The sequence below is a fragment of the Anomaloglossus baeobatrachus genome, chromosome 7, assembly GCF_048569485.1.
Source record: "Anomaloglossus baeobatrachus isolate aAnoBae1 chromosome 7, aAnoBae1.hap1, whole genome shotgun sequence".
NCBI classification, from domain to species: Eukaryota; Metazoa; Chordata; class Amphibia; order Anura; family Aromobatidae; genus Anomaloglossus; species Anomaloglossus baeobatrachus.
In genome coordinates, this window is record NC_134359.1 from 183,299,440 (window position 1) to 183,326,261 (window position 26,822).

Here is a 26,822-nt window from a genome sequence, read left to right on the forward strand (position 1 = left end):
CACTGCAGTCGCAACTGGCTCAATTTGATCTATAGATTTTCCTAAAACCTCAAAACGGAAATCCACTAAACCATCTGATACCTCTAGAAAAAGAGATCTCTGGCAGCTTAAAGCATATGTGCTGGAGAACTGTCTGAGATGTAATAACCTGCATCTTATTGGGCTCCCTTCACTGATCAGGGGCTGCAATCCACTCTTGGGAACTCTTTCTTCTCCAGTATCTTTTTATTTGAGCAAGCGCATTGGGTCCCTGCTAAACTTTCTCCACCTGGGGCTCCTCCATTCTTGGCTTCCCTACTCAATGCTACATTAAAGGGAACCTGTCACCACTTTTTTGGCCTATAAACTGAGGCCACCACCACCGGGCTCTTATATAGCATTCTAACATGCTGTGTATAAGAGCCCAGGCCGAGAGTATAACATAAAAAACACTTTATAATACTTACCTAATGGTCGCTGTGGTGGGCCTTATGGACGTCGCCGTTGTCCGGTGCCGGTGCCGCCTCTTTCAGCCATCTCCGTCCTCTTTCTGAAGCCTGGGTGCATGACGCGGCTGCATCATACACACTCGCCGGTCCTGCACAGGCGCACTACAATACTTTGATCTGCCCTGCTCATGGCAGATCAAAAGGCGCCTGCGCAGCACCTGAATGCCAGTGAGTGTGTATGACGTTGGACCCATCATGCACCGCGGCTAGAGAAGAAGGAGCACAAAGATGGACAAAAGAGGTGGCGTCAGCACCGGACAACGGAGATGCCCATAAGGCCCACAGCGCGAACGTTAGGTAAGTATTATAAAGTATTTTTTATGTTGTACCCCCGGCCTGGGCTCTTATATACAGCATGTGAGAATGCTGTATATAAGAGCCCGGTAGTGGTGGCCGCAGCTTATAGGCCAAAAAAGTGGTGATCGGTTTGCATACCTTCTCTCCATATAGGTTCCCTTTAAGGGCTGAAAGGGTGAAAGGCTCGCTGACCTACAACTGCCTAGTTTCCACTTTTCCTGATTTCTAAGCAGAATTTAAAAAATAGCAAGACAGCTTTACAGACGATAAAAAAAAGCATGAAGGAGAGAGGCATCCAATTATACCATGACACGTCCCACTCATATGCGAATCATGGTAGATTGTAAATTTGTTTTCTTCACAGCTCCATCAGAGGCACAAGATTGGATTGGTCTTCACCACTGTTAAAAAGTCTCCTTATACAATACCCCTGTTCCTGAGCTGATATCTCATCTCCTGCAGCCAGTGTGTCCTTCATGCAGCCTGCCTTTATATACATCAGTTTCTTTAACCCTTACTTCGCCCCTTCACCCTATACTTTACTTTTTTAATCCCTTTCCTCTTGGTCCCATACTTCTTTGGAACCCTGCAAGTACTCTTAAAGGGGTATTCCCATCTCCAAGATCCTATCCCAATATGTGGTAGGTGTAACAATAAAAATTATATTAACAAATACCTCAAATTAGAAATGTAGTATAGTTCTGATATAGCCCTGTCTCTTACCTCATTTGTATGGTATTACAGTAGCTTAGGTTGTCATGGTTATGGCAACGCTGTTAGTTAGGTATCCATGGTTACCACCACTAGAAGCTAAGCTGCAATGCCCTGCACATGAAGTAAGTGACATATCTAATCAGGAGAATTGTAATATATTTCTTATTGGTGGAATTTTGTTGTTATTATTATTGTTATAATTACTACTACACCTACTACATAATGGGATAAGATCTTAGAAATGGGAATACCCCTTTAACCTCTGGTATGCTGTTTCATTATCCAGGTATTCCCCATGTAGATTTTCCTCAGCATTCTCAAGAGGACTATCAAATGCCTTTTATCTGAATGGTTTGGTCTTTTATCTAAACTACTATATCACTCTATTTTATAAGGTTATCACCAGATGCCATTCTTCCCTCTGCTGGTGGTTGTGGCAAGTTTAAGTATAATTTACAGCACATGATACATTTGGTGCAATGACTAAATTTGCATCTTTTGTAAAATACATTTTGAATTTTTAGATTTCACTTTGTATTGCAAATATTCCTGAGTGTTTATTTCCAATTACACTTTTACTGAACAGTGTACAAAATAAACGTTAAAAGATGAGAGAAAATATCATAGTTAAGGGAATGTTAATATATGCTGCAAGTTTAAGGTCTTACTAGGAGATTTCAGTTATAAGGGTGGCCAGTATCAGCATAAAAGTCGTACAGAATGACCTACTTTAACATGCTCAGTATTTAATTGCTTCTGCTTGTGCCTTGCTGGATATTCTTTTATATGAATAAAGAAAAAAAAACATTTTTTTGACCAGTTAAAGACCAATAAATAAATAAAATAAATAACATAATATCTTACCTCAAGTTTTTCATTTATGTGGCATCCTTGAAATTCTTGCTGGGTTTTCCTTTGGAATTCCTTAGCTTCCAATTGTGCATTTCTCTGTAGTTCCAATATTTCATCATTTCTCTGAAGATCCAGAATATCTGGTTGTTCATTTCTCTGTGGCTGAACACTATCCATTTGTGTACTTCTATGTAAATCTATAGAATGTGCTGCCTGCTGCTGCAGTAGCATATACAGTTCATGTTGTCGAATAAGATGCTGCTGAGAGATCAACTGAAGCTGGTGTGCATGCTGGATTGAAGTATGTGCCGATGAATACAATGAAGGCCAATGTGGAGAAGTCTGATCAACCATTTCTGCTGAGAAGCACCCAAAAAAAAACAATGTTAATCAACCTTAAATATGTGTGGGGTTTTTTTTATTTTTATTTTAATGAGAACAAACTCTTAATAACATATGGTAGTTTTTGTCGAGATGCTGGCCGAATTAGCAGCTGTTGCCAGAAGGAGAACTGGTGAGCTATAAATATAAGCCAAGCACTTACAATTGTGAGCTTATCTTCATATGAATTCATGATGGATTAAAAGACAACAGAAACACAGACCTATAATATAAAGGAAATTAAGCTATCATCATTACAGGTAGTTTACTGCGACCTTACTTTAGGGTCTAAAAACCTGCTGATAGGCTTCAACCATAAGGGATTAAGGTGAGCCTATGTTCATTTGTTCATTTTAAAGACCATGCCAAATTTGTCAATTCTGACCAGTATCATATTATGTGGTAAAAATTCGTAAATAACTGCACATATCTCAGTGACTGACGTTTTTACATGACACATTGTACTTCATATTAGTGGTAAATTTAAAAAAATTTGCAAATTCCCAACTTTGAATTTATAACAATCAAATAATATTTCCACATGTTTACTTTGCACCAGCATAATTTTTTAACCCCTTCACCCCTAAGCCCATTTTCATCTTCATGACCAGGCCATTTTTTTTTCAAATCTGAACAGTGTCACTTTATGATGTAATAACTCTGGAAAGCTTCAACTGATCACAGTGATTCTGAGACAGTTTTAGTGACATATTGTAATTCGTCATAATGGTATATTTAGGCTGAAAGTTTTTGCATTTATTTGTGAAAATATCGGAAATTTGGTGAAAAATTTGCAATTTTAGAAACTTATCATTTTTATAGACTTAAACTAATAATAAGTTTTATTTCTATAGCGCCAACATATTCCGCAGCGCTTTACAATTAAGAGGGGACATGTACAGACAATATGAGACAATACAAAATTAAGATACCAGGAGGATTGAGGGCCCTGCTCGGTAGGGCCCTGCTCGACAAACTAGATAGTTATGTCACACAATAACAAAAGAAAATGCACTTTGTTGCTCTGTTTCACCAGAATACGGCAATACCACATTTGTGGTGGAAATCTTCTGTTTGGGTGCATGGCAGGACTCAAAAGGGAAAAAGTGCCATTTGAATTTTAAAACGCAAAATTGGAATAGATAGCAGACACCATGTCATGTTTCAAGAGCCCCTGAGGTGACCCCATTTTGGTAACTAGACACGTCAAAAAATGTATCTAGATGTTTGGTGAGCACTAGTGATGATCAGACACTGACTGTAAAAGTCCGGATCTGTGCGGTTTCAAAGATACCATTGGATAGTGCCAGACCCGAACCCGAGCTTGGGATTTCGGGTGTTTAAACGGTACTCAGCAAATTAAAAAAAAAAAAAAAGGAAAACTAAATAAAATAAGAATAACTGTATAACGGCAATTTTGTGAAATTAGAAAATGAGTTTATTGAGTATTTAATATAAACAGGAAAATTGCATAAAAGGATTAAAACGGACTTTGGTGAGAGGTTCCGTCACGGCTGTACATTGCTCTTGCAGCCTCTCCTTCACTTCCTAGGCCGCTCTTATTGCTCATCCAAATGCACTGCTTTCCTCTGCCCACTGTCCGTCCTGGCATCTGTAATTGGATGCAATCAGAAACGCCCCCAGCCTGTGTAACAGTCTGCCTGCAACCAGTCACAGGTGCTGTGGGTCAGTATCATGGTACAAAAAATAAAACAATTGGTGTAGGGTCCCCCCATATTATGATACTCGGCACAGCTAAGCATATGGCTACAGGGTGCAGCCCCAAGCCCTGTGCTCATCTAGACTGTGTATCAAAATAAGATGAACCATATGCGGCTTTTTTTAACTATTTAAACAAATCATTTAAAAAAAAATGGAGTGCGGTCCCGCCCCCCAATTTTGGTATCCAGCCATGATAAAGACTGACAGCTGGGGGCTAGTATTCTCAGTCTGGGAAGGCCTATGGTTATTAGGCTCCCCAGTCTAAAAATAGCAACCTGTAGCTGCCCAAGTTTGTCGTATCCATTAGATGAGACAAGCTCGGTGCTTTACAAGACTCCTCCCGATTGCCCTCATGTGGTGGCAATCAGGGTAACGAGTGGTTAATAACAGCGCACAACTGTCATCAAGGCCAAAATTAGTGATGGGAGGGGGTCTATGAGACACCCCCATCACTAATCCTATAAGTGAAATGATACACAAACAAAAAAAAAATTATTTTCTAATAAAATGCAAAAAAACACCCTTTTTCACCACTTTATTAGTCCCGAAAAACTCCCCTGTAGGTTCGATGTAAACCACACGTGGTCCCATGACGGTCCTGGCTCTGCTATATCTGAGCCTGGAGAGACCAAAAATCTGTCCAATCTCTCCAGGCTCTTGGAAACATTGACAAGAAGGACCAGTCTGGCAGCAGTGACATCACTCTGTTCACCGGAGGTCATACCTGGGTTTCCAGGGTATAACCTATGGTGACCTGATGCACTCTGGCTTAAAGTATGGGGTTTTAGCCCCACACCACACCAGCCTTTTATTAACACTGACAGAGAATAATACCCATATCACATCAAGGAATAATTAATGTTATTAATAGTCTTGTATAAAGATGACAGAATTATAATGCATGTGAGGGTATATTGGACCAATAGGACCATTCGGATTCAATATAAATCACCAAAAAAGAGAGGAACCGAACAAGAGGTCATAAAAATCAATTTTTATTAGTATCTATTAAAAAGCTTTAAATATTGCATATATGTTTTCAAAAAACACACCGTAACTGAAAAAAGGGGGCGTCACAAGATTTCACATAATACCATACAGTGGTGTGGGTGAATTTGCAGGAGATAAATACAAACATATAATGTATATAATGTAAATACAGGCATGCAAATATAAATAATGTATAACCACATATACATATATGTGTAAATATAGGCAGAAAGCACTAGGGAACTGCAGCTAAATATCAAGCCACAGCAGCACAGACGCCGATCTCCGTAATGGCCAGTGCAATTCACCCAGACCACAGCAATAGGTTACAATTAATGCAGCAGGCAGTACAAAACAAAGGAAAAACCTTCAAGGTGTCGAAATCAACATCAAAGTACACATAATAGTTAATTATTTACCCAACTAATGGTGAGATACTGTCTCCAAGTTTGAAGAGGGACGCCCACACCCCGACGCGCACACGTTTCGTTGCCGTCTTCTTCAGGGGGTGGAGTTATCAGATTACACAGGGGTTTAAGTATACGTAGGCAGCCAATAGATATGGAGATAGTATACTGCTTTTTGTATAATCATCTTCTAACGAACCACCCACACCTAAGTGTCACACTGATATGATAGGCTGACCGTCTTATGACATGTCCTGACACTCATTCCCACGTGATATCTAATTGTGTATGGCCATTACGTAGATTCACTATCTCCATTAGTTGGGTAAATAATTCACTATTATGTGTACTTTGATGTTGATTTCGACACCTTGAAGGTTTTTCCTTTGTTTTGTACTGCCTCCTGCATGAATTGTAACCTATTGCTGTGGTCTGGGTGAATTGCGCTGGCCATTACAGAGATGGGCGTCTGTGCTGCTGTGGCTTGATATTTAGCTGCAGTTCCCTAGTGCTTACTGCCTACAGTGCCTACAAGTAGCATTCAACCCCTGAAGATTTAGCAGGTTTGATAAGATGCAAATAAGTTAGAGCCTGCAAACTTCAAACAAGAGCAGGATTTATTAACAGATGCATAAATCTTACAAACCAACAAGTTATGTTGCTCAGTTAAATTTAATAAATTTTCAACATAAAAGTGTGGGTCAATTATTATTCAACCCCTAGGTTTAATATTTTGTGGAATAACCCTTGTTTGCAATTACAGCTAATAATCGTCTTTTATAAGACCTGATCAGGCCGGCACAGGTCTCTGGAGTTATCTTGTCCTACTCCTCCATGCAGATCTTCTCCAAGTTATCTAGGTTCTTTGGGTGTCTCATGTGGACTTTAATCTTGAGCTCCTTCCACAAGTTTTCATAGTATCATAGTATCATAGTTTTTAAGGTTGAAGGGAGACTCTAAGTCCATCTAGTTCAACCTGTAGCCTAACATGTTGATTCAGAGGAAGGCAAAAAAAAACAAAAAACCCCAATGTGGCAAACAAGTTCCAATGGGGAAAAAATTTCCTTCCTGACTCCACATCCGGCAATCAGACTAGTTCCCTTGGTCAATACCCTGTCATAAAATCTAATATACATAACTGGTAATATTAAATTTTTCAAGAAAGGCATCCAGGCTCTGCTTAAATGTTAGTAGTGAATCACTCATTACAACATCATACGGCAGAGAGTTCCATAGTCTCACTGCTCGTACAGTAAAGAATCCTCGTCTGTGATTATGATTAAACCTTCTTTCCTCAAGACGTAGCGGATGCCCCCGTGTTCCAGTCGCAGGCCTAGGTGTAAAAAGATCTTTGGAAAGGTCTCTGTACTGTCCCCTCATATATTTATACATTGTGATTAGATCCCCCCTAAGCCTTCGTTTTTCCAAACTAAATAACCCCAAGTTTAATAACCTGTCTTGGTATTGCAGCCCACCCATTCCTCTAATAATCTTGGTCACTCTTCTCTGCACCCTCTCCAGTTCAGCTATGTCCTTCTTATATATCGGTGACCAGAATTGTACACAGTATTCTAAGTGCGGTCGCACTAGTGACTTGTACAGAGGTAGAACTATATTTTTTTCATGAACACTTATACCTCTTTTAATACATCCCATTATTTTATTAGCCCTGGCAGCAGCTGCCTGACACTGTCCACTAAAGTGAAGTTTACCATCCACCCATACACCCAAGTCTTTTTCTGTGTCTGTTTTACCCAGTGTTCTACAATTAAGTACATAATCATAAATGTTATTTCCTCTACCCAAGTGCATGACCTTACATTTATCTACATTAAACTTCAATTGCCACTTCTCAGCCCAATCCTCCAATTTACATAAATCTCCCTGTAATATAAAATTATCCTCCTCTATATTGATTACCCTGCAGAGTTTAGTATCATCTGCAAATATTGAAATTCTACTCTGCATGCCCCCAACAAGGTCATTTATAAATATGTTGAAAAGAAGCGGGCCCAATACTGACCCCTGTGGTACCCCACTATGAACTGAGACCCAGTCCGAGTACGTACCATTAATAACCACCCTTTGTTTCCTATCACTGAGCCAGTTTTTAACCCAGTTACACATATTTTCCCCTATCCCCATTATTCTCATTTTATGTACCAACCTTTTGTGTGGCACCGTATCAAAAGCTTTTGAAAAGTCCATATACACAACATCCACTGCATTTCCCTGGTCCAGACTTGAACTTACCTCTTCATAGAAGCTGATCAAATTAGTTTGACAGGATCGATCCCTCATAAACCCATGTTGATACTCTGTCATAAGGTTATTTTTCTTGAGATACTCCAGTATAGCATCTCTCAAGAAACCCTCAAGGATTTTACCAACCGTAGAGGTTAAACTTACCGGCCTATAATTTCCCGGCTCAGTTTTTGTCCCCTTTTTGAATATTGGCACCACATTTGCTATGCGCCAGTCCTGCGGTACCGACCCTGTTATTAAGGAATCTGAGAAGATTAAAAATAATGGTCTATCTATCACAGAACTCAATTCCTGCAGTACTCTGGGGTGTATGCCATCCGGGCCCGGAGATTTGTCAACCTTAGTGATTTCGAGGCGGCGGCGTACTTCCTGCTGGGTTAAGCAGGTAATATTCAAGGGTGAATTTATGGTATCACTGGTCATGTCATCTGCCATGGCATTTTCTTGTATAAAAACCGTAGAAAAAAAGTCATTCAGCAGGTTGGCTTTACCCTCATCCCCTTCCACCATTTCACCAAGACTATTTTTAAGGGGGCCAACACGATCGCTTTTCAGTTTTTTACTGTTTATGTAGTTAAAGAATGTTTTAGGATTATTTTTACTTTCTCTCGCAATGAGTCTCTCTGTCTCAAACTTAGCTAACTTAATTTGCTTTTTACATATTTTATTTAATTTTCTATAATTATATAATGCCTCATCACTACCTACCCTCTTTAATTCTTTTAAGGCTTTCTGTTTTTCTTTTATTGCTTCCCTTACAGCTCTATTTAGCCATAGGGGTTTCTTCCTATTTCTAGCATGTTTGTTCCCATAGGGTATATTTTCTGCACAAGCCCTATTCAGGATGCTCATAAAAGTCTCCCATTTGCTTTGTGTACTTTTATTACTTAGTACATCATCCCAGTTTATTGCACTAAGATCATCTCTCAACCGTTTAAAATTTGCTTTCCTGAAGTTTAGTGTCCTTGTAGCCCCTCTACTAGACATCTTACTAAAGAATACATGAAAACTTATTATTTTGTGATCACTATTCCCCAAGTAACCCCCAACTTGTATATTTGATATGCGGTCTGGCCTATTGGTTAGTACAAGGTCTAGTAGTGCTCCCCCTCTTGTGGTGTCCTGTACCATTTGTGAAAGGTAATTATCTTTCATTGTTATCAAAAATCTATTTCCTTTGCTGGAACTGCAAGTTTCTGTTCCCCAATTTATATCAGTATAGTTAAAGTCCCCCATAATAATTACCTCTCCGAGACTCGCTGCTTTATCAATTTGCTTTATGAGGAGATTCTCTACCTCTTCCATAATATTCGGCGTCTTATAACGCCGAATATTACACCCCTATCAGTATTTTATTATTCATTCTCCCCCCCCTTATCTCCACCCATAGGGACTCTACATTCTCAGTACCCTCACATATGTTGTCACGCAGGATGGGTTTTAAGGATGATTTTACATATAGACACACACCTCCCCCTCGCTTATTTGTACGGTCATTCCTGAATAGGCTATAACCCTGTAAATTAACAGCCCAGTCATAGCTCTCATCCAGCCATGTCTCTGATATCCCCACTATATCATAATTTTCTTCCAACAATATTAATTCTAATTCCTCCACCTTATTTGTGAGGCTTCGGGCATTAGTGTACATGCACGTTACGTATGACTCTGTACCTGTATTCCTGCTTACTGTATTACCTGTCCTAACCCTTCCCCCCGTACCACCCCCAATTTCATTACTTGTGCCCTGGTCACTATCTGCACTACATTCCCCTTCTATAAAGTGAATACCCTCGCCCCCCATTCCTAGTTTAAACACTCCTCCAACCTTCTAGCCATTTTCTGCCCCAGCAGAGCTGCACCTTCCCCATTAAGATGCAGCCCATCCCTAGCATAGAATCTGTAGCCAACTGAAAAGTCGGCCCAATTCTCCAGGAACCCAAAACCCTCTTTCCTACACCAATTCCTGAGCCACCTGTTAACCTCCCTGATCTCTCTTTGCCTCTCTGGTGTGGCTCGTGGCACAGGTAGTATTTCCGAAAACACCACCTTTGAGGTCCATGCTTTAAGCTTACAACCTAATTCCCTGAAATCATCTTTAAAGGACCTTCCACCTACCTCTAACTTTGTCATTTGTGCCAATGTGTACAATGACCGCTGGGTCCTCCCCAGCCCCTCCCAGTAATCTGTCAACCCGATCAGCGATGTGCCGAACTCGAGCGCCAGGAAGACAACACACTGTTCGACGATCCCTGTCTTTGTGACAGATTGCCCTATCTGTCCCCCTAATAATTGAGTCCCCCACTACCAGTACCTGTCTTGCCTGCCCTGCACTCCTATTCCCCCCCTTACTGGAGCAGACACTCCTCTGGCGTTCAGAGGTCATGCCTCTAAACAATTGGGTTAATTTCAATTGGGTTAAGGTCAGGAGACTGACTAGGCCACTGCAACACCTTGATTTTTTCCCTCTTGAACCAGGCCTTGGTTTTCTTGGCTGTGTGCTTTGGGTCATTGTCTTGTTGGAAGATGAAATGACGACCCATCTTAAGATCCTTGATGGAGGAGCGGAGGTTCTTGGCCAAAATCTCCAGGTAGGCCGTGCTATCCATCTTCCCATGGATGCGGACCAGATGGCCAGGTCCCTTGGCTGAGAAACAGCCCCACAGCATGATGCTGCCACCACTATGCTTGACTGTAGGGGTGGTATTCTTGGGGTCGTATGCAGTGCCATCCAGTCTCCAAACGTCACGTGTGTGGTTGGCACCAAAGATCTCGATCTTGGTCTGATCAGACCAGAGAACCTTGAACCAGTCTGTCTCAGAGTCCTCCAAGTGATCATGAGCAAACTGTAGACGAGCCTTGACATGACGCTTTGAAAGTAAAGGTACCTTACGGGCTCGTCTGGAACGGAGACCATTGCGGTGGAGTACGTTACTTATGGTATTGACTGAAACCAATGTCCCCACTGCCATGAGATCTTCCCGGAGCTCCTTCCTTGTTGTCCTTGGGTTAGCCTTGACTCTTCAGACAAGCCTGGCCTCGGCACGGGTGGAAACTTTCAAAGGCTGTCCAGGACGTGGAAGGCTAACAGTAGTTCCATAAGCCTTCCACTTCCAGATGATGCTCCCAACAGTGGAGACAGGTAGGCCCAACTCTTTGGAAAGGGTTTTGTACCCCTTGCCAGCCTTGTGACCCTCCACGATCTTGTCTCTGATTGGCTTGGAATGCTCCTTTATCTTTCCCATGTTGACCAAGTATGAATGCACTTCACAAGTTTGGGGAGGGTCTCAATTAGTCAGAAAAGGCTGGAAAAATAGATAATTAATCCAAACATGCGAAGCTCATTGTTCTTTGTGCCTGAAATACTTCTTAATACTTTAGGGGAACCAAACAGAATTCTGGTTGTTTGAGGGGTTGAATAATAAATGACCCTCTGAATAAACTTTTCACCATTTAAAAAAAAAATAAAAAAATAAAGAAATAACATTCTTTTTTGCTGCAGTGCATTTCACACTTCTAGGCTGATCTACAGTCCAAATGTCACAATGCCAAGTTAATTCCAAATGTGTAAACCTGCTAAATCTGCAGGGGGTTGAATACTACTTGTAGGCACTGTATATTTACACATATATGTATATGTGGTTATACATTATTTATATATGCATGCCTGTATTTACATTATATACATTATATGTTTGTATTTATCTCCTGCAAATTCACCCACACCACTGTATGGTATGTGAAATCTTATGACACCCCCTTTTTTCAGTTACGGTGTGTTATTTGAAAACGTATATGCAATGTTTAAAGCTTTTTAATAGATACTAATAAAAATTTATTTTTATGACCTCTTGTTCGGTTCCTCTCTTTTTTGGTGATTTATATTGAATCCGAATGGTCCTATTGGTCCAATATACCCTCACATGCATTATAATTCTATGATCTTTATACAAGACTATTGATAACATTAATTATTCCTTGATGTGATATGGGTATTATTCTCTAACTGTCGGTATTTATCATTGTACTGTGTTTTGCACAGGTTAGTTTGAGAAAATGGATCTCAAAGCCAGGGAGACCAGCTGGCTCAGTCAGATCAATCAAGTTTTTAATGACACTACTGTTGCTGGACCTAGTGGTACACAGGTCGATATTATTACACATGATTTAAAGGATCTCCTGTTGAAAAAGACCAAACTTTGGTGGAACATAGCATTGCTTGAGAATTATATACTCAAACAATTAATCCCTAGGGGTCTCCGTGTTAGAGTCATACCCTCTTTTGAAGTCGATGATGACGTTTTTAAGAAAACATGGGAGAGCATATGTTCAGATGCATCTCGGAAATTTATGGAATTACTTATCAGTTTGAACACCAAGAAACTGTGTGATATTGACAAAACATTAATTGAAATGTATACTTCTGCCCAGACTGAATTATCTACAGAGCAGTATACTCTACTTACAGACCAAATGGACAAAAACTTGGATTCCTGGGTAAAGGATATTAAAACAAATCATGCCAACAAATATGCAAGGGATGCCCGCGATTTTTCAAATAAAGTTTATATGTGGAAAAAACCATTTATACGTAACTCCAACAAAGATCGAACCCCCTCCATTGTATCTATTACATCGAGCACCTCTGCGAGTGCTGTATCGGAGATTTCTAATCAAGCACCTCCTATGTCCAACAATCTGACACCTAAACATAAAAGAGACTACAGGTCCAATTTTGCCTTTTCACCTAAAAGAACATATGGACACTCACCTGAATATAAAATAAATTTTCAAAAGGTAATTCATTTAAGTTCACATGTTCTTTCGGATTCCGACCTTTCTCTTCTCAGTAGAGGTCTATCTTTCTGTCCTGCAGAGAGGTTTGAAAAATTTACGGCCATCAAGGACCTGCATATTTTTGCTAGGTCCTTGATGTTCAAAAAATGTTTCCATAATGAATCTACATCAGTTCTTTTTCCCACAGAGACAGAACAGGTGGCGTTAGGTGTCTTGGAAGAATTGGCTCAGGAACATAATATGATTGAGGGAGGTAAGATCCCCAATAGCATTAGAGCTAGATCAACCAAATTTCCACCTTTGTCGACATACAGTTTTAACAAATAAGTCCAAATTGGGGTAAGTCAAGAATTTGACACCATTCCCTCCTACATTAGGAATAACAATCTTAGTCTAGAGGAAAGTAAAAGTATTCAGAAATTTGAAAAATTATCAGATGTGGTAATAAAACCTGCCGACAAAGGTGGAAATGTTGTTGTCTGGCCTAAAACCATGTATGAAGCAGAAGCCTTTAAACAGTTAAATAACTCAGTATGCTATAAAAAAATGACTTTTAACCCTTTGATTAAATTCTAGGTTGAACTTTTCAATATTTTGAAACTGGCAAGGGAAAATAACATCATTACCAAGGAGCTGTCTTTGGCATTACAGGTGTGTGAGCCTACAATACCAACTTTTTATCTTTTACCCAAACTGCATAAAAATATTAAGGTTCCCCCTGGTAGACCGATTATATCCAGAAAAAACAACTATCTAGACCATATTAACAAATTCATTGATGCCAAACTTCAACCTTTGGTCGAATGTCTTCCATATCACACCCGTGACACCAGTGACTTCTTGAGGAAGATTGAGGGACTCCACATCGATGACCAATCACTTATGGTCACCTGCGATGTGGAGTCCCTGTATACTACTATCAGACATACTGATGGTCTTAAGGCTACTCAATTTTTTATGAGCACCTCTTTGATATCCCCTGTCATGCAAAAATGTATTCTACAATTGTTGGAGTTTACGCTGTCACACAATATTTTCACCTTCAAGGGGTCCTTTTTCCTCCAGACTCAGGGCACAGCTATGGGGGCGGCCTTTGCGACCTCGTATGCTAATTTGTTCCTGGGTCTGTGGGAGAGGGACCTCTTCCTGTCGGATCATGGACCGTCAATGGACCGTGTCCTTTTTTGGACACGGTACATTGATGATATTTTCATAATCTGGCAGGACACCGAGGACGAATTATATCAGTTTATGGGCATCCTAAATAAAAACGAATATAATATTCCCTTAACCTACCGAGTTGACAAAAATTCTGTTGACTTTTTGGATGTCATGGTAAAACGGGATGAGCTGAATTATCTTCATACCGATCTCTTCAGCAAAACTACAGTGACTAACTCGTTACTTCATGCTAGCTCTTCCCACACTCCGGCTTTGATCAAAGCTATCCCCACAGGGGGGGGGCGTGGCCTGCTTGCTAATGGCACCGGTCACCTAGCCGCTGAGCTCCAGCCACCTCGACTCCTAACCGGCTCACTGCGGCTCACCAGTGGCACCAATCTCTCTGCACACGGGGGGAAAGTGCTGCGGAGGTACCCAGGAACGTGGCATGCCAAGGGGAAAGTCCCAGAAGAAGCCGTCCCCGGCGAAAGTTACAGACTTCTTCTCCAGCACGGAAAGAGGGAAAATGGCAGCAGCATCCTCCTCCACAGCTTCCTCACGCTCATCCAGGAGGGGATCCACAGCAGGCCCAGACTTGGACACAGACGCTGCAGATATACCGCTTACCAAAGGTACCATGCAGAAACTGCTCAGTGCCCTCCGCTCATCACTGCAGCAGGATTGGAAAGATATGGTGGCTGAGCTGAGGGGAGATATCACTGCCATAGGCAGTCGCACAGCACACATTGAAACTAAAATGCAGGAGCTGACAAAGTCACACAATAGCCTCATTGATGCCAATGCAGCACTGGAGGAACAAGTGCAAAAGCTCCATACCAAGGTCTTGGATTTAGAGGACAGGTCCCGCAGAAACAACATAAGAATCAGAGGAATTCCAGAGGCCATACCAGACAAGGGGCTGCAGAGCTTTCTAGGCTCCTTGCTGCAGGAGCTGCTCCCAGACCTGTCTGCAACTGATTTCCTGGTGGACAGAATACACAGAGTCCCTAAGCCTAAATCCCTCAGTGCTGATGCCCCCCGGGACACTTTGGCTCGCCTGCACTTTTACAAGACCAAAGAAGCCGTGCTGCAAGCCCTGAGAAGGAGGCCGCCTCTGTCTGAGCAATTCCGGCACCTGTCCATTTTTCCGGATCTGTCTGCAGGAACCCTGGCAAAAAGGAGGGAATTTGCCCTTTATACCAAAATTCTCAGGGATGAAGCTATATCCTATAGATGGGGTTTCCCTGTAAAGATCCTGCTTTTCCGTGCAGGAAACACCCACGTCTGCCATTCCCCACAACAGTTGGCAAAGCTCCTATCCTCATGGAACATGGCAAATCTCCCGGCCAGATCTCCAAGAGCCACAGGATCATCCCAAAGGGATAAAGTGAATGAAGATTGGTCCGTCGCGTGAGTTATGTGATATGTTTGAGTCGCGGCTGAGACTTAGTTGCTACTTTTAAGGTCCGCTGGTTCTGTTCAACCAGGACCCTGAGCCCCCATGGCGGTACATTTCCACCATACCGCAGGCCCCCTTTTGGGCTTTTTTCTATGTGGACTGATGCTCCCTACATCAGTAATGTTAGTGATGTTAATGTTGTCAGTGTTACCTCTTTCCTGCCTAACCTTCCTTTCTCCCCCCGCAGCTCTAGGCAAGAGACTTTTTTTCATGTACAATGGTACTGAACTGTATGTCTATAAATGTTAGGGGCCTGAACTCGCCGGCCAAGAGATCCATGTTTTGGCGGGAAGTGGTTAAATCCAAATGTGACGTGATTTGTGGTCAAGAGTCTCATCTCCTCCAGGGGGACTCGCACAGGTTAAATAATGCTAAATTTCCTTTCATACTGCTGGCTTGTGGGAAAAAAAAAAAGGCTGGAGTATTCATTTGTGTAAAAAATACTGTTGCGTTCACACTACATTCCCAACATTTAGACCCTGAAGGTAGATACGCCATTATTAATTGCTCCATAAATGGATCTAAGTATACTATTGCAACCCTTTACGCCCCCAACTCTGGTCAGATCAGCTTTCTGCGGAGGTTTCTTTCCAAGCTTTCATCCGTTACAGAGGGTAAGCAAATAATCTGCGGGGATTTTAACATGTTAATGTCCAGCACTCTGGATTGCTCCAATACTGCTGTAAAGAGGAAGGAGATGAGCACAATAATTTCAGAAAGGCATCTCCATGATATATGGAGATACCAACATGCAAATGAGAGGGACTACACATTCTTCTCAGCTCGGTTCACCTCATACAGCAGATTGGACTACTTTCTGGTTGAAAGCTCACTTATTATGGATTGCTCAGATTCAAAAATTGGACTTATAGCTTGGTCGGACCATGCCCCCATATACCTGACAGTCCAGGAGCAAAGCCGCACGCCCGTTTTTACCCGGTGGCGCATGAATGACTCCCTCCTGGCCTGTAGACAAATCTCTGAGGAGTTGCAGGCCGACCTCGCAGAGTTTTTTAAATTTAATGACAACAAGGAGGTGACAGAGGAAACGCTATGGTCTGCACACAAGGCCTTTATTAGGGGGTCATTCATCAAAATTGCCACTAGGGAGAAGAAGAGGCGTCAGGCAACTTCCAAAGCTCTACTGTCCCACATAGCGCTTTTAGAAGCCCACAATAAATCTGCCCCAAACATGTCAACATCTGACGAACTCAGGAAACTAAGAACACAGCTCCGCCAATTGCTGATGGTAGACTATGAGAAAAATTTAAGATCCCTCAAACAGCGGTACTATATGATGGGTGACAGGGCGGGTGCCTTACTAGCCAGGAGGGTTAAAAAACGAGAAATGCAAAACAAAATTGAATACCTCGTGACGGGTTCTAATGCCACAATACGCAACCCAACGGAAATAGCCAATGCATTCGCTGATTTTTATCAGTCTCTCTACAACCTTAAAAATGACCCCACTGCCCCAAAGCCTACCCAATCGGCAATTAATTCCTTCTTAAACAATATTAATCTTCCTCGGTTATCTACAGTACATCTAGAGCAACTAAATTCCCCTTTCTCCCTGGAAGAGGTTCGCCAGGCGGTGATCACAGCCAAAAGAAATTCAGCTCCAGGCCCAGACGGCCTCACTAACTCCTATTATAGGCAATTCACTGAAACCCTGTCTCCTTTCCTCCTGAGACTTTTCTCCTCTTGGCGAGCCACAGCAGATATTTCACCAAATAATCTAGAGGCCATTATAACTACCCTGCCAAAGCCAGGAAAACCCCCTACATCACCAGGAAACTTCAGGCCAATATCCCTCCTAAACTGCGACTTAAAATTGTACGCCAAAATAATCTCAGCTAGAATACATAAAGTCCTTCCATCACTGATTTCCCCGGATCAAGTGGGGTTTGTGGCGGGGAGGCAGGCGAAAGATGGGACGAGACGTATGCTGGACCTGATTGCGGTGGCTGAGGGGAGGAAAATCCCCAGTGTATTCCTGTCCTTGGACGCAGAGAAGGCGTTTGATAGGGTGCCCTGGGGATATCTGAAATCTGTACTGGCCAAGTTTGGATTTGAAGGCCCCATACTTACCGCCATAATGGCACTATACTCTAACCCTAACGCCAAAGTTCTGGCATCCGGATTTATATCTCGGAGTTTTGAATTATCCAATGGGACACGCCAGGGGTGTCCGCTCTCCCCTATCATCTATGCCCTTGCTATAGAGCCTCTGGCGCAGACTATCCGTGAATGCCCTCGGATCTCGGGGATTCGAGTGGGGAGTACAAACCATGTGATTAGTCTATATGCGGATGATGTGATTTTATCCTGCACTAATGTAGAGGTGTCCCTAAAACACGTAATGGAGATCCTGTCCTCCTTCGCTCAAGTCTCGTATTACAAGCTTAATATTACCAAGTCCTTAATTTTTCCGCTCTTCCTGCCCGCCTCAACTAGAGCCACTCTTTCTCATCTTTACCCTTTCAAATGGGAAGACGAGGGTATCCCCTACCTGGGTATTATACTGGCCCCGCTACACTCCGTGATCCGGAAAAATCTGCTGACCCTGCACACCTCACTGGATAGAGAACTTACTCGCCTTTCTCTTCTCCCGCTCTCTTGGGTGGCGAGAATGCAGAGCTTTAAAATGATCTGCCTCCCAAAAATTATCTACTTACTTCGGTGCCTGCCCCTAACAATTCCGCAACGGTATCTCACCAAAATTCATTCGCTAATGAGTAAATTTATATGGGCTGGGAAAAAACCTAGAATAGCCCTGAGATGCATGCATGCCCCGTTAAGTGGTGGAGGAATGGGTATTCCTAATATTCTAACATACCACAGAGCCGCTATCCTGGAACCGGCTCGAGATTGGTGGAGGAATGATTCAGACTTAAGATGGTTACAGATTGAGTACACCTGGGCACAGGTCCACTCCCCTAAACAATTCATAGACTCCCTGCTCCTAACCCCTTCGCCCCCCGGCGATCTTCTACCCACCACAGCAGCTCTAAAGAAAGCTTGGTCCTTGTGGAGCAAGCCAGTGTCACATGCTTTAGGTCCCAGCATTCCCCTTAGATCGCTAGAAGCCTTCATTCCGAACTTGAATCTTGCCGCCTGGACACGTGGAGGTCCAATCACCCTAGCAGATCTCTATAGAGAAGGCGTCCTACTCCCGTACTCAGAAATGTGTGATAAATTTAACCTTCCCCGACACAGTCTATTCCAGTTTTTTCAAATACGTCACTTTCTTCAGTCCGCTCCTCATCTCCCGGCTCCCACGACAGCTGACCACGCCTCAATTAAAAAATTCTTTCAAAATAGCAAAATCAAAGGCCTTTCATATATCCATAATATGCTAAACTCCCCACAACCGGACAAACAATTGCCGTATATGCTCAAATGGGAAAAAGATCTAGCTTCTCCGCTTCCGCCGCAAGAATGGTTCGCGGCCTCAAAATGGATCCACAATTTCTCTTCTTGTCTCAATCATATAGAGCAATTAAAAAAGGTTCATCTGAGGTGGTACAACTCCCCTACTAAACTGGCTTCTTTTTCCCCACATGTGTCACCACTGTGCTGGAGGGGCTGCAACCACAGGGACACCTTATGTCATATGTGGTGGTTTTGCCCTAAGTTATCTAACTTCTGGCAGGAGGTGTTCAATCTAATCCATGAGGTTACTAGTCTCCGCCTTTCTCCAAACCCAACCTTAGCGGTGCTACACATTGGCTTAGATGGGAGCCCGGATCTTTTAAAAAACATCATTTCTCACATTCTCATAGCTGGCAGGTACTGTGTGGCATACAAGTGGAGGTCGGTGAGCCCCCCTACAAAAAGAGATCTAATTGAGAGGATCAACCTACACTGGCTATACGAAACCAACTTGGCCCCCAACCTAGAGAAGAGAACGGTGAGACTTAAACAATGGCACCCGTGGGCCACTTCCCTTTATGCAACGGCCCTCCCCCAGATACCGACACCTACACCATAAATAAATTGTTTATGCCTAAGAATGTCTTGTAGAGCTGCTTCCCCCACCCCCTCTCTTTCCCCCCTCCCTCCCTGCTCCTATGTTCAGGTTGTTGTTGTAAGGGGTATTTAATGTCCCAGATTGATATTCTGATAATGGCTCGAGGCTATTCCACCTCTTGCTACTCAATGCTCCTGTTCTTGATGTTGTTGTATGAAAAGTTTGTATTTTTCTGAAAACTCAATAAAAACCTTTATGATAAAAAAAAAAAGCTATCCCCACAGGACAATTCCTGCAATTGCGCAGGATCTGTTCCAATGATGCTGATTATGAAAAACGGGCTGTTGAACTCAGTGATAGGTTCTTTGAGAGAGGTTATAGTCGTAGATCGGTAAAAAAGGCCTTTAATAGAGCAAAACATACTCCCAGACAGAATTTACTATACACCTCGGGATCTAGAAAAACGACAACAAATCAAGTGAGGTTTATTACTAAATTTAACTCACAGTACTCTCATTTATATTCCTGTCTTGAGAGATTCTGGCCTATACTCACCTCAGACCCAGTGTTCTCGAAATACCTTGACGCTAGACCAAGTATCACCTTCAGGAGGTCAACAAACCTATGTGATAGATTAGTTCAGAGCCACTATACCATCAAATCTACCACTTTCCTTGATCAATATCGCCAACCTTGGGGATGCTCCCCGTGTGGCAACTGCGTTTCATGCCCTAATATTATCAAGGTGAATACATTTATGGACTCTGGGGGCAAAAAGATATTCAATATCACACATTCAATTACATGTGCTACAAAAGCTGTGATATACTATGCCACTTGTCCGTGCAACCTTATTTATGTAGGCCTTCATCTCTCCAACTTAAAGTGAGGATACGGGAACACATCAATGGAATTACTGCAGCTAGGGACATTACTGATGTATCTGCCCTTAAGACTATTCCTAAACATTTTAAACTTCATCATGACTGTGATGCATCAACTTTCTTGGTGAGAGGGATTGACCACATTAGGCCCCATATTAGAGGTGGAAATATTAAAAAACAACTGGCAAGACTTGAGGCTAAGTGGATATGGACTCTGAACACGGTGTCCCCTTTGGGACTTAATGAAAATCTCAGCTTTGTTCCCTTCCTTTGACGAGCTATGGGCCAAATTTGGTAATGGGTGATCCATCATAGCATATTGATTTATGGTATATATATATATATATATATATATATATATATATATATATATATGTCTCTATCTACATGTATAATGATTTTAATTGATTTTTATTTTTTATATTTTTATTCAGTTTTATATAATTCCTTTGAACGTATATGATGGAAAAAACTACATTGGCCACTCATTTGAAGAATGAGAATCCGTGGGAGAAATCGTAAAATTTACATTTGTAATATTTATTATATTTGTCCAGATGGATGTATATATTCCAGCCTAATAAATTGATATTTATTGTATTTATCGTCAACTATGTGTACACCATTATGAAGTATTATTTAACTACTGTTTTACCATTTATATTGTACGTACTTATATTGTGTGTATGTATATGTATGTATACATAGTGTGAATGTATATGTATATAGATTTATGATTACTTTACTGATCTTACATATAACCTAATGATCATTCATTCCAGTCTCCGATCATAAACTTTGTATGCACTTTAACTTATATATTTATATTTGTTTACATTTGCACTGGTTGAGTGCGCTTTGTGTCCATATTTTATGGGCATAGGCGCACTCACATTTATCTTTTTACACATGGGTGTGGATGTACGTGTGCATGTATATGTATGTACACGTACATCTGTATACCTTTTATGATTAGTTATTACTCACTTAGGTCTTTATGATTCAGTTCTGGACCATGGTTTTGTCTGTGACTATTTATATGATACACTTGCCTCCCTCACATTGTCACTTTCCTTCCCTCACTGTCTTACCTCACTTTATATTATTTTACATGATTATTCCATGGTCCATAATAGGGTCATATTTATTCAATTATTTAATTTTTATCTAACTGTATGATATTTACTAATTTGATCGATGTTGACTGTCATGGAAGATCCCATTTGTTGCTATATTAACATAATATAGACTTGTATTGATGGATTATTGATTGCCTTTATGATATATCTTTATGAATTTATTATATATAATTTATGGTATTGTATGGTATGGCAATCTATAATCCAGCTCTATACATGTGATTTATATATGTGATTTTTAGCAGTTCTTGCTACAAATTTATCTCCTGAAGCCCTATTAACATTTGTAATTTAAATATGAGCACATCACTAACACATTTCCCTTCCTTGCTCACAACCCCATCTGCCCACAAGCAATTTAATTATGGTTTATGGAATTTGATATAATTTAATTTTTCTCTATTTACTATAATATATAGCTACATTATTAATTTTAATAGACTCAAAATTTTTAAGTACACTTTATTGTACCTATCCTATTACTGCCACACCGCCCTTAAGATTTTTTATATGTCACATACTTATGGGTCTTGAATAATATACTATTTGCTTACACATATAATTTTGTTGCACTATTTTTTCTGGTGAATATATTGAATATATTGTGTACACATATTATTTGAGGGTTTTTCCATTCGCTTGCCCTTAGTGAGGACACATTTTGATGTGTCACGTGGTTTTTAGGGTTAATTTACTACACTTGTGACACTTACATTTTTACATTTATATACTATAGATATGAGCTGATGACATCTTTCTACTTCAATCGTTCTTAATGTGCAAATATACATATAGTTGTAGCAATAATATTATTTTCCATCTCCTTTTATGTGTCTTGAAATATTATGTGACTTTTCTGTGAGCGTGCAATAATAGTTATGTGATTGTTGGGAGGTGTGGTTGTATCCCTCCTCCCACAACATTGGCCCTATGTGGCTGCACCACTTATAACATCTAAGATAATCGGCTAAACTTTTGGTTAAAACTCATTTTATGGTGCCGATTATCTGTGCACATATATGTTGATCTTTCACACATAATTCCAGCTCCAAAATGATATCGCTACATAGCTACTTGGTATGTCCCCGCCCCAATATATGACACACTACTATATAGCATGTGACTCCTGTGGGCGTATAATAGTGATGGGACTACTGGGAGATATAATCGTATCCCTCCGCCCATAGCATCGGCCCTATGTGGCTATATCACTTATAACGTTTAAGATATGCGGCCAAACTTTTGGATAAAACCCGTTATGGTGCCGAGTATTTGAGCGCTTGTATATTGACCTTTTATACACAATTCTAGCTTCAAAACTATATCGCTATATAGCTACGTGGTATGCCCCCACCCCCATGCAATGCACACTACTTCATGTCAAGTGATTCTTGTGGGCATTTTTGTTGCCGTTAAAGCCAGCCACGCTAGTTATTATAGATATATTATGCCAAGATTAGTTATGTGATCTATTCATAAGATCTAATGTGCTAGTATATGTTGAATAATTATGATATTGCTGTTTGTATATTCATCTTCTAACTAACCACCCCCACCTAAGCATCACACTGATATGATAGGCTGACCGTCTTATGACATGTCCTGACACTCATTACCTCGTGATATCTCACTGTGTATGGCCATTACGTAGATTCACTATCTCCATATCTATTGGCTGCCTACATATACTTAAACCCCTGTGAAATCTGATAACTCCACCCCCTGAAGAAGATGGCAATGAAACGTCCGCGCGTCGCGGTGTGGGCGTCCCTCTTCAAACTTGGAGACAGGATCTCACCATTAGTTGGGTAAATAATTCACTATTATGTGTACTTTGATGTTGATTTCGACACCTTGAAGGTTTTTCCTTTGTTTTGTACTGCCTGCTGCATGAATTGTAACCTATTGCTGTGGTCTGGGTGAATTGCACTGGCCATTACAGAGATGGGTGTCAGTGCTGCTGTGGCTTGATATTTAGCTGCAGTTCCCTAGTGCTTACTGCCTATATTTACACATATATGTATATGTGGTTATACATTATTTATATATGCATGCCTGTATTTACATTATATACATTATATGTTTGTATTTATCTCCTGCAAATTCACCCACACTACTGTATGGGATTATGTGAAATCTTGTGACACCCCCTTTTTTCAGTTACGGTGTGTTTTTTGAAAACATATATGCAATGTTTAAAGCTTTTTCATAGATACTAATAAAAATTGATTTTTATGACCTCTTGTTCGGTTCCTCTCTTTTTTGGTGATTTTTATTAACACTGACAGAACCAGCCTGGGGTCAGTGAGTGCAGCCCGCACACCTTGCCGGCACTGTCACTGTTGAAGTGCTGCACATAAATTCATGAACCAGGAGGCTCAAGATGAACAGATCTCTGCGCCTGCTCACAGAGGAATGCTGCACGTCTCATGAACCAGGAGGCTCAGGATGAACAGATCTGGTCATCTTGAGCCTCCTGGTTCATGAATAGATGTGTAGCACTCCTCTGTAAGCGGGTGCAGAGATCTGCTTATCTTGAGCCCCCTGGTCCATGAACCAGAAGGCTCAGGATGAGCAGATCTCTGCGCTCGCGATGTTTCCTGCTGTGCACTATAATTTTGCAAGGGAGGCCCCCTTTAGGAGTTTTGCACGTCTCATGAACAAGGAGACTCAGGATGAACAGATCTGCTCATCCTGAGCCACCTATTTCATGAATCATGAACCAGGAGGTTCAGGCTGAGCAGATCTCTGGGCCCGCAATGTTTCCTCCTGTCCTCTGTGAATGGGTGCAGATATCTGCTTATCCTGAGCCTCCTGGTCCATGACTAGATGTGCAGCCCTCCTCTGTATGAGCAAGCGCATATATCTGCTCATCCTGAGCCACCTGGTTCATGAATCATAAGCCAGGGGCCTCAGGATGAGCAGATCTCTGCACATGCGATGTTTCCTCCTGTCCACTATAATCATGCAAGGGGGCCTCCCCCATCTAGGGGTCTTACCTCCAAGACTTCCGCTTCTATTATAAACAACTTCATGCCCACGTTGATTTAGAAAAATAATGTTTATTCCGTCTGGAAAAGATCGGGCTGCATTTTGAACACGAGCACCCATCACATGACAAATTACATCATACCTGGAAGGAGCCCGTACATTCTAGCATCTACCTTTACTTTTAGTGCACGATCTAGATGCAAGCAGCACCAGAAGTGAATGTGTGACCTGGCAGTAGCTTGCCGCCATGACATGGAGCCTTGCTGAGTACACCACGCGCTCCTATCTCCCCATCCCTTCCACTAACATTTTTAATCACCGGATTCTGGTCCCCATAAACTTATAAAAGTATCGGATTCCGGACTGGATCTGGATTTTTAAAAAAAATTAGTAGGGACTCGCCAGTCCGGGTTATTTGTGACTCCGCTCATCTCTAGTGAGCACCTTAAACCCCTGGGAAGCAACTTAGAATTTTGTAACGTTGAGCCGTGAAAATGACAAAAAAAATATACCGTATTTTTCGCTTTATAAGACGCACTTTTGTTCCCCCAAATTTTGGGGGAAAGTAGGGGGTGCATCTTATAAACCGAATATACGGATTATATACTGCAGAGTCCAGGGGAGGTGGGGGCCGCTCTGGAGCGGTGCTGGGGGCTGCTGGGGGGGGCTGGTAGAGGCTTGTGAAGCTGCGGGCGGCAGCGTTTGATCTCCTGCACCCGCTCATATAATATGCACAGCCGCTGTCCATCACCATGGTGCTGAAACTGCACCGCGGCGATGGGCTTGGGGAGCTGAGCATATTATCTGCCTGTGCTTACCTTTGATCGCACATGCCCCCTCCCCCTGTGGCAGCTATGGCCCCCATGCTGCTGCCCATAGTAAAATAATAAACTCTTTACTCACCTCCTCCTGCGTGTCTGCCCGGTCTCCCTCCTGCTGCTGTGATCAGGTACGTAGAGATATCTCTCTGCTGTCCCGATCACATGACAGGCACTAGAACCAAGAAGTAGGAAGTGCAGGAGACAGGAGGAGTTCAACCCCGAGGAGGGAGACACGAGACAGGACAGTGCTGCAGAAGGTAAGGAAAGAGTTTATTTTACTAAAAGCAGCAGCATGGGGCCGTGTGTGCCATCCACGGGGGGCCGTGTGTGCCATCCACAGGGGGCTGTGTGTGCCATCCACGGGGTGCCGTGTGTGCCATTCACAGGGTGCCGTGTGTGCAATCCATGGGGGGCCGTGTGTGCCATACACGGGGGGCCGTGTGTGCCATCCACGGGGGGCCGTGTGTGCCAGCCACGGGGTGCTATATTCAATATAAGGTGGCCATATCCAGATTAAGGGGGCTAATTTTAGGATGGGGGCTATGAGGGACATATACTCTATATGATTTGTCAGACGGACACTGGCATTATAAGACGGACCCCATTTATTAAAAAAATTCTCTATTCCTTCACCAAATTTGGGGGTGCGTCTTATAATCCGGTGCGTCTTATAAAGCGAAAAATACAGTACATTTTTACCACAAAATAGTTACTTCAACCACATAGTTTTTTTTTTTTGTTTTACAAGGGCACCCTACAGTTTGTTGCAAAACCACATCCAAGAGGTTTATTAACCCTTCACGTGCTTCACAGGGGCTAAAGGAATTTATCTATACATTTGGTGAGCACCTTGAATCCCCGGGTGCTAAACATAATTTTAGAACATTGAGCCGGGAAAATTAAAAAATACATTTTTACCACAAAAATGTTGTTTTAACACCAAAGCTTTCATTTTCACAATGGTCACAGGACATAATGGACCATATAATTTTTTGTGTAATTTCTTCTTAGTAAGCCAATATGTGGTCAAAAACTACTTTTGAGGCATAGGGCAAAGTGAAGAAGGGAAGATGAACTATATTTAAGATCTGATTTAGTTGGAATGATTTGTGGGTGCAATGTCACATTGGCAGAGCCCCTGAGGTGCCAGAACAGCAGAAATCTCCCACAAGTGACCAAACTGCACCCATCAATGAATTTATCTAGCAGTGCAGTGAGCATATTGACACTACAGGTGTGTCACAAAATACTATTTGGCGCTGAGCAAAAAATAATTACATTTTTACCACTAAAATGTTGTTTTAACCTTAGATTTACAATTTTCACATGGAATTTGTATTTGAAAAAAAAAAAAAAGGCCCCATAATGTGTGACACAATTTCTCCTGAACAACTGGCAAAGGGAAGGAGTGACATTTAATTTTTGCAGCACAGATTTTCCTAGAAAAGTAAGCAGACTCCATTTGCAGAGCCCATAAATGC

At 41.7% G+C, this 26,822-nt stretch overlaps 1 protein-coding gene across 5 annotated transcripts in view; it reads right to left on the bottom strand.

Moving 5' to 3' along the window:
* Positions 1 to 26,822, bottom strand: part of TNRC18 (trinucleotide repeat containing 18) — a 1,341,710-nt gene that overhangs the window by 781,887 nt on the left and 533,001 nt on the right. For 4 of the 5 annotated variants that reach the window (XM_075317830.1, XM_075317829.1, XM_075317828.1 and 1 more), the window contains one exon: positions 2,364 to 2,710. In XM_075317830.1, the coding sequence (XP_075173945.1) occupies positions 2,364 to 2,710 (347 nt within the window). The remainder of the gene's footprint in view (positions 1 to 2,363; positions 2,711 to 26,822) is intronic. The other variant, XM_075317827.1, reaches the window with a different exon arrangement.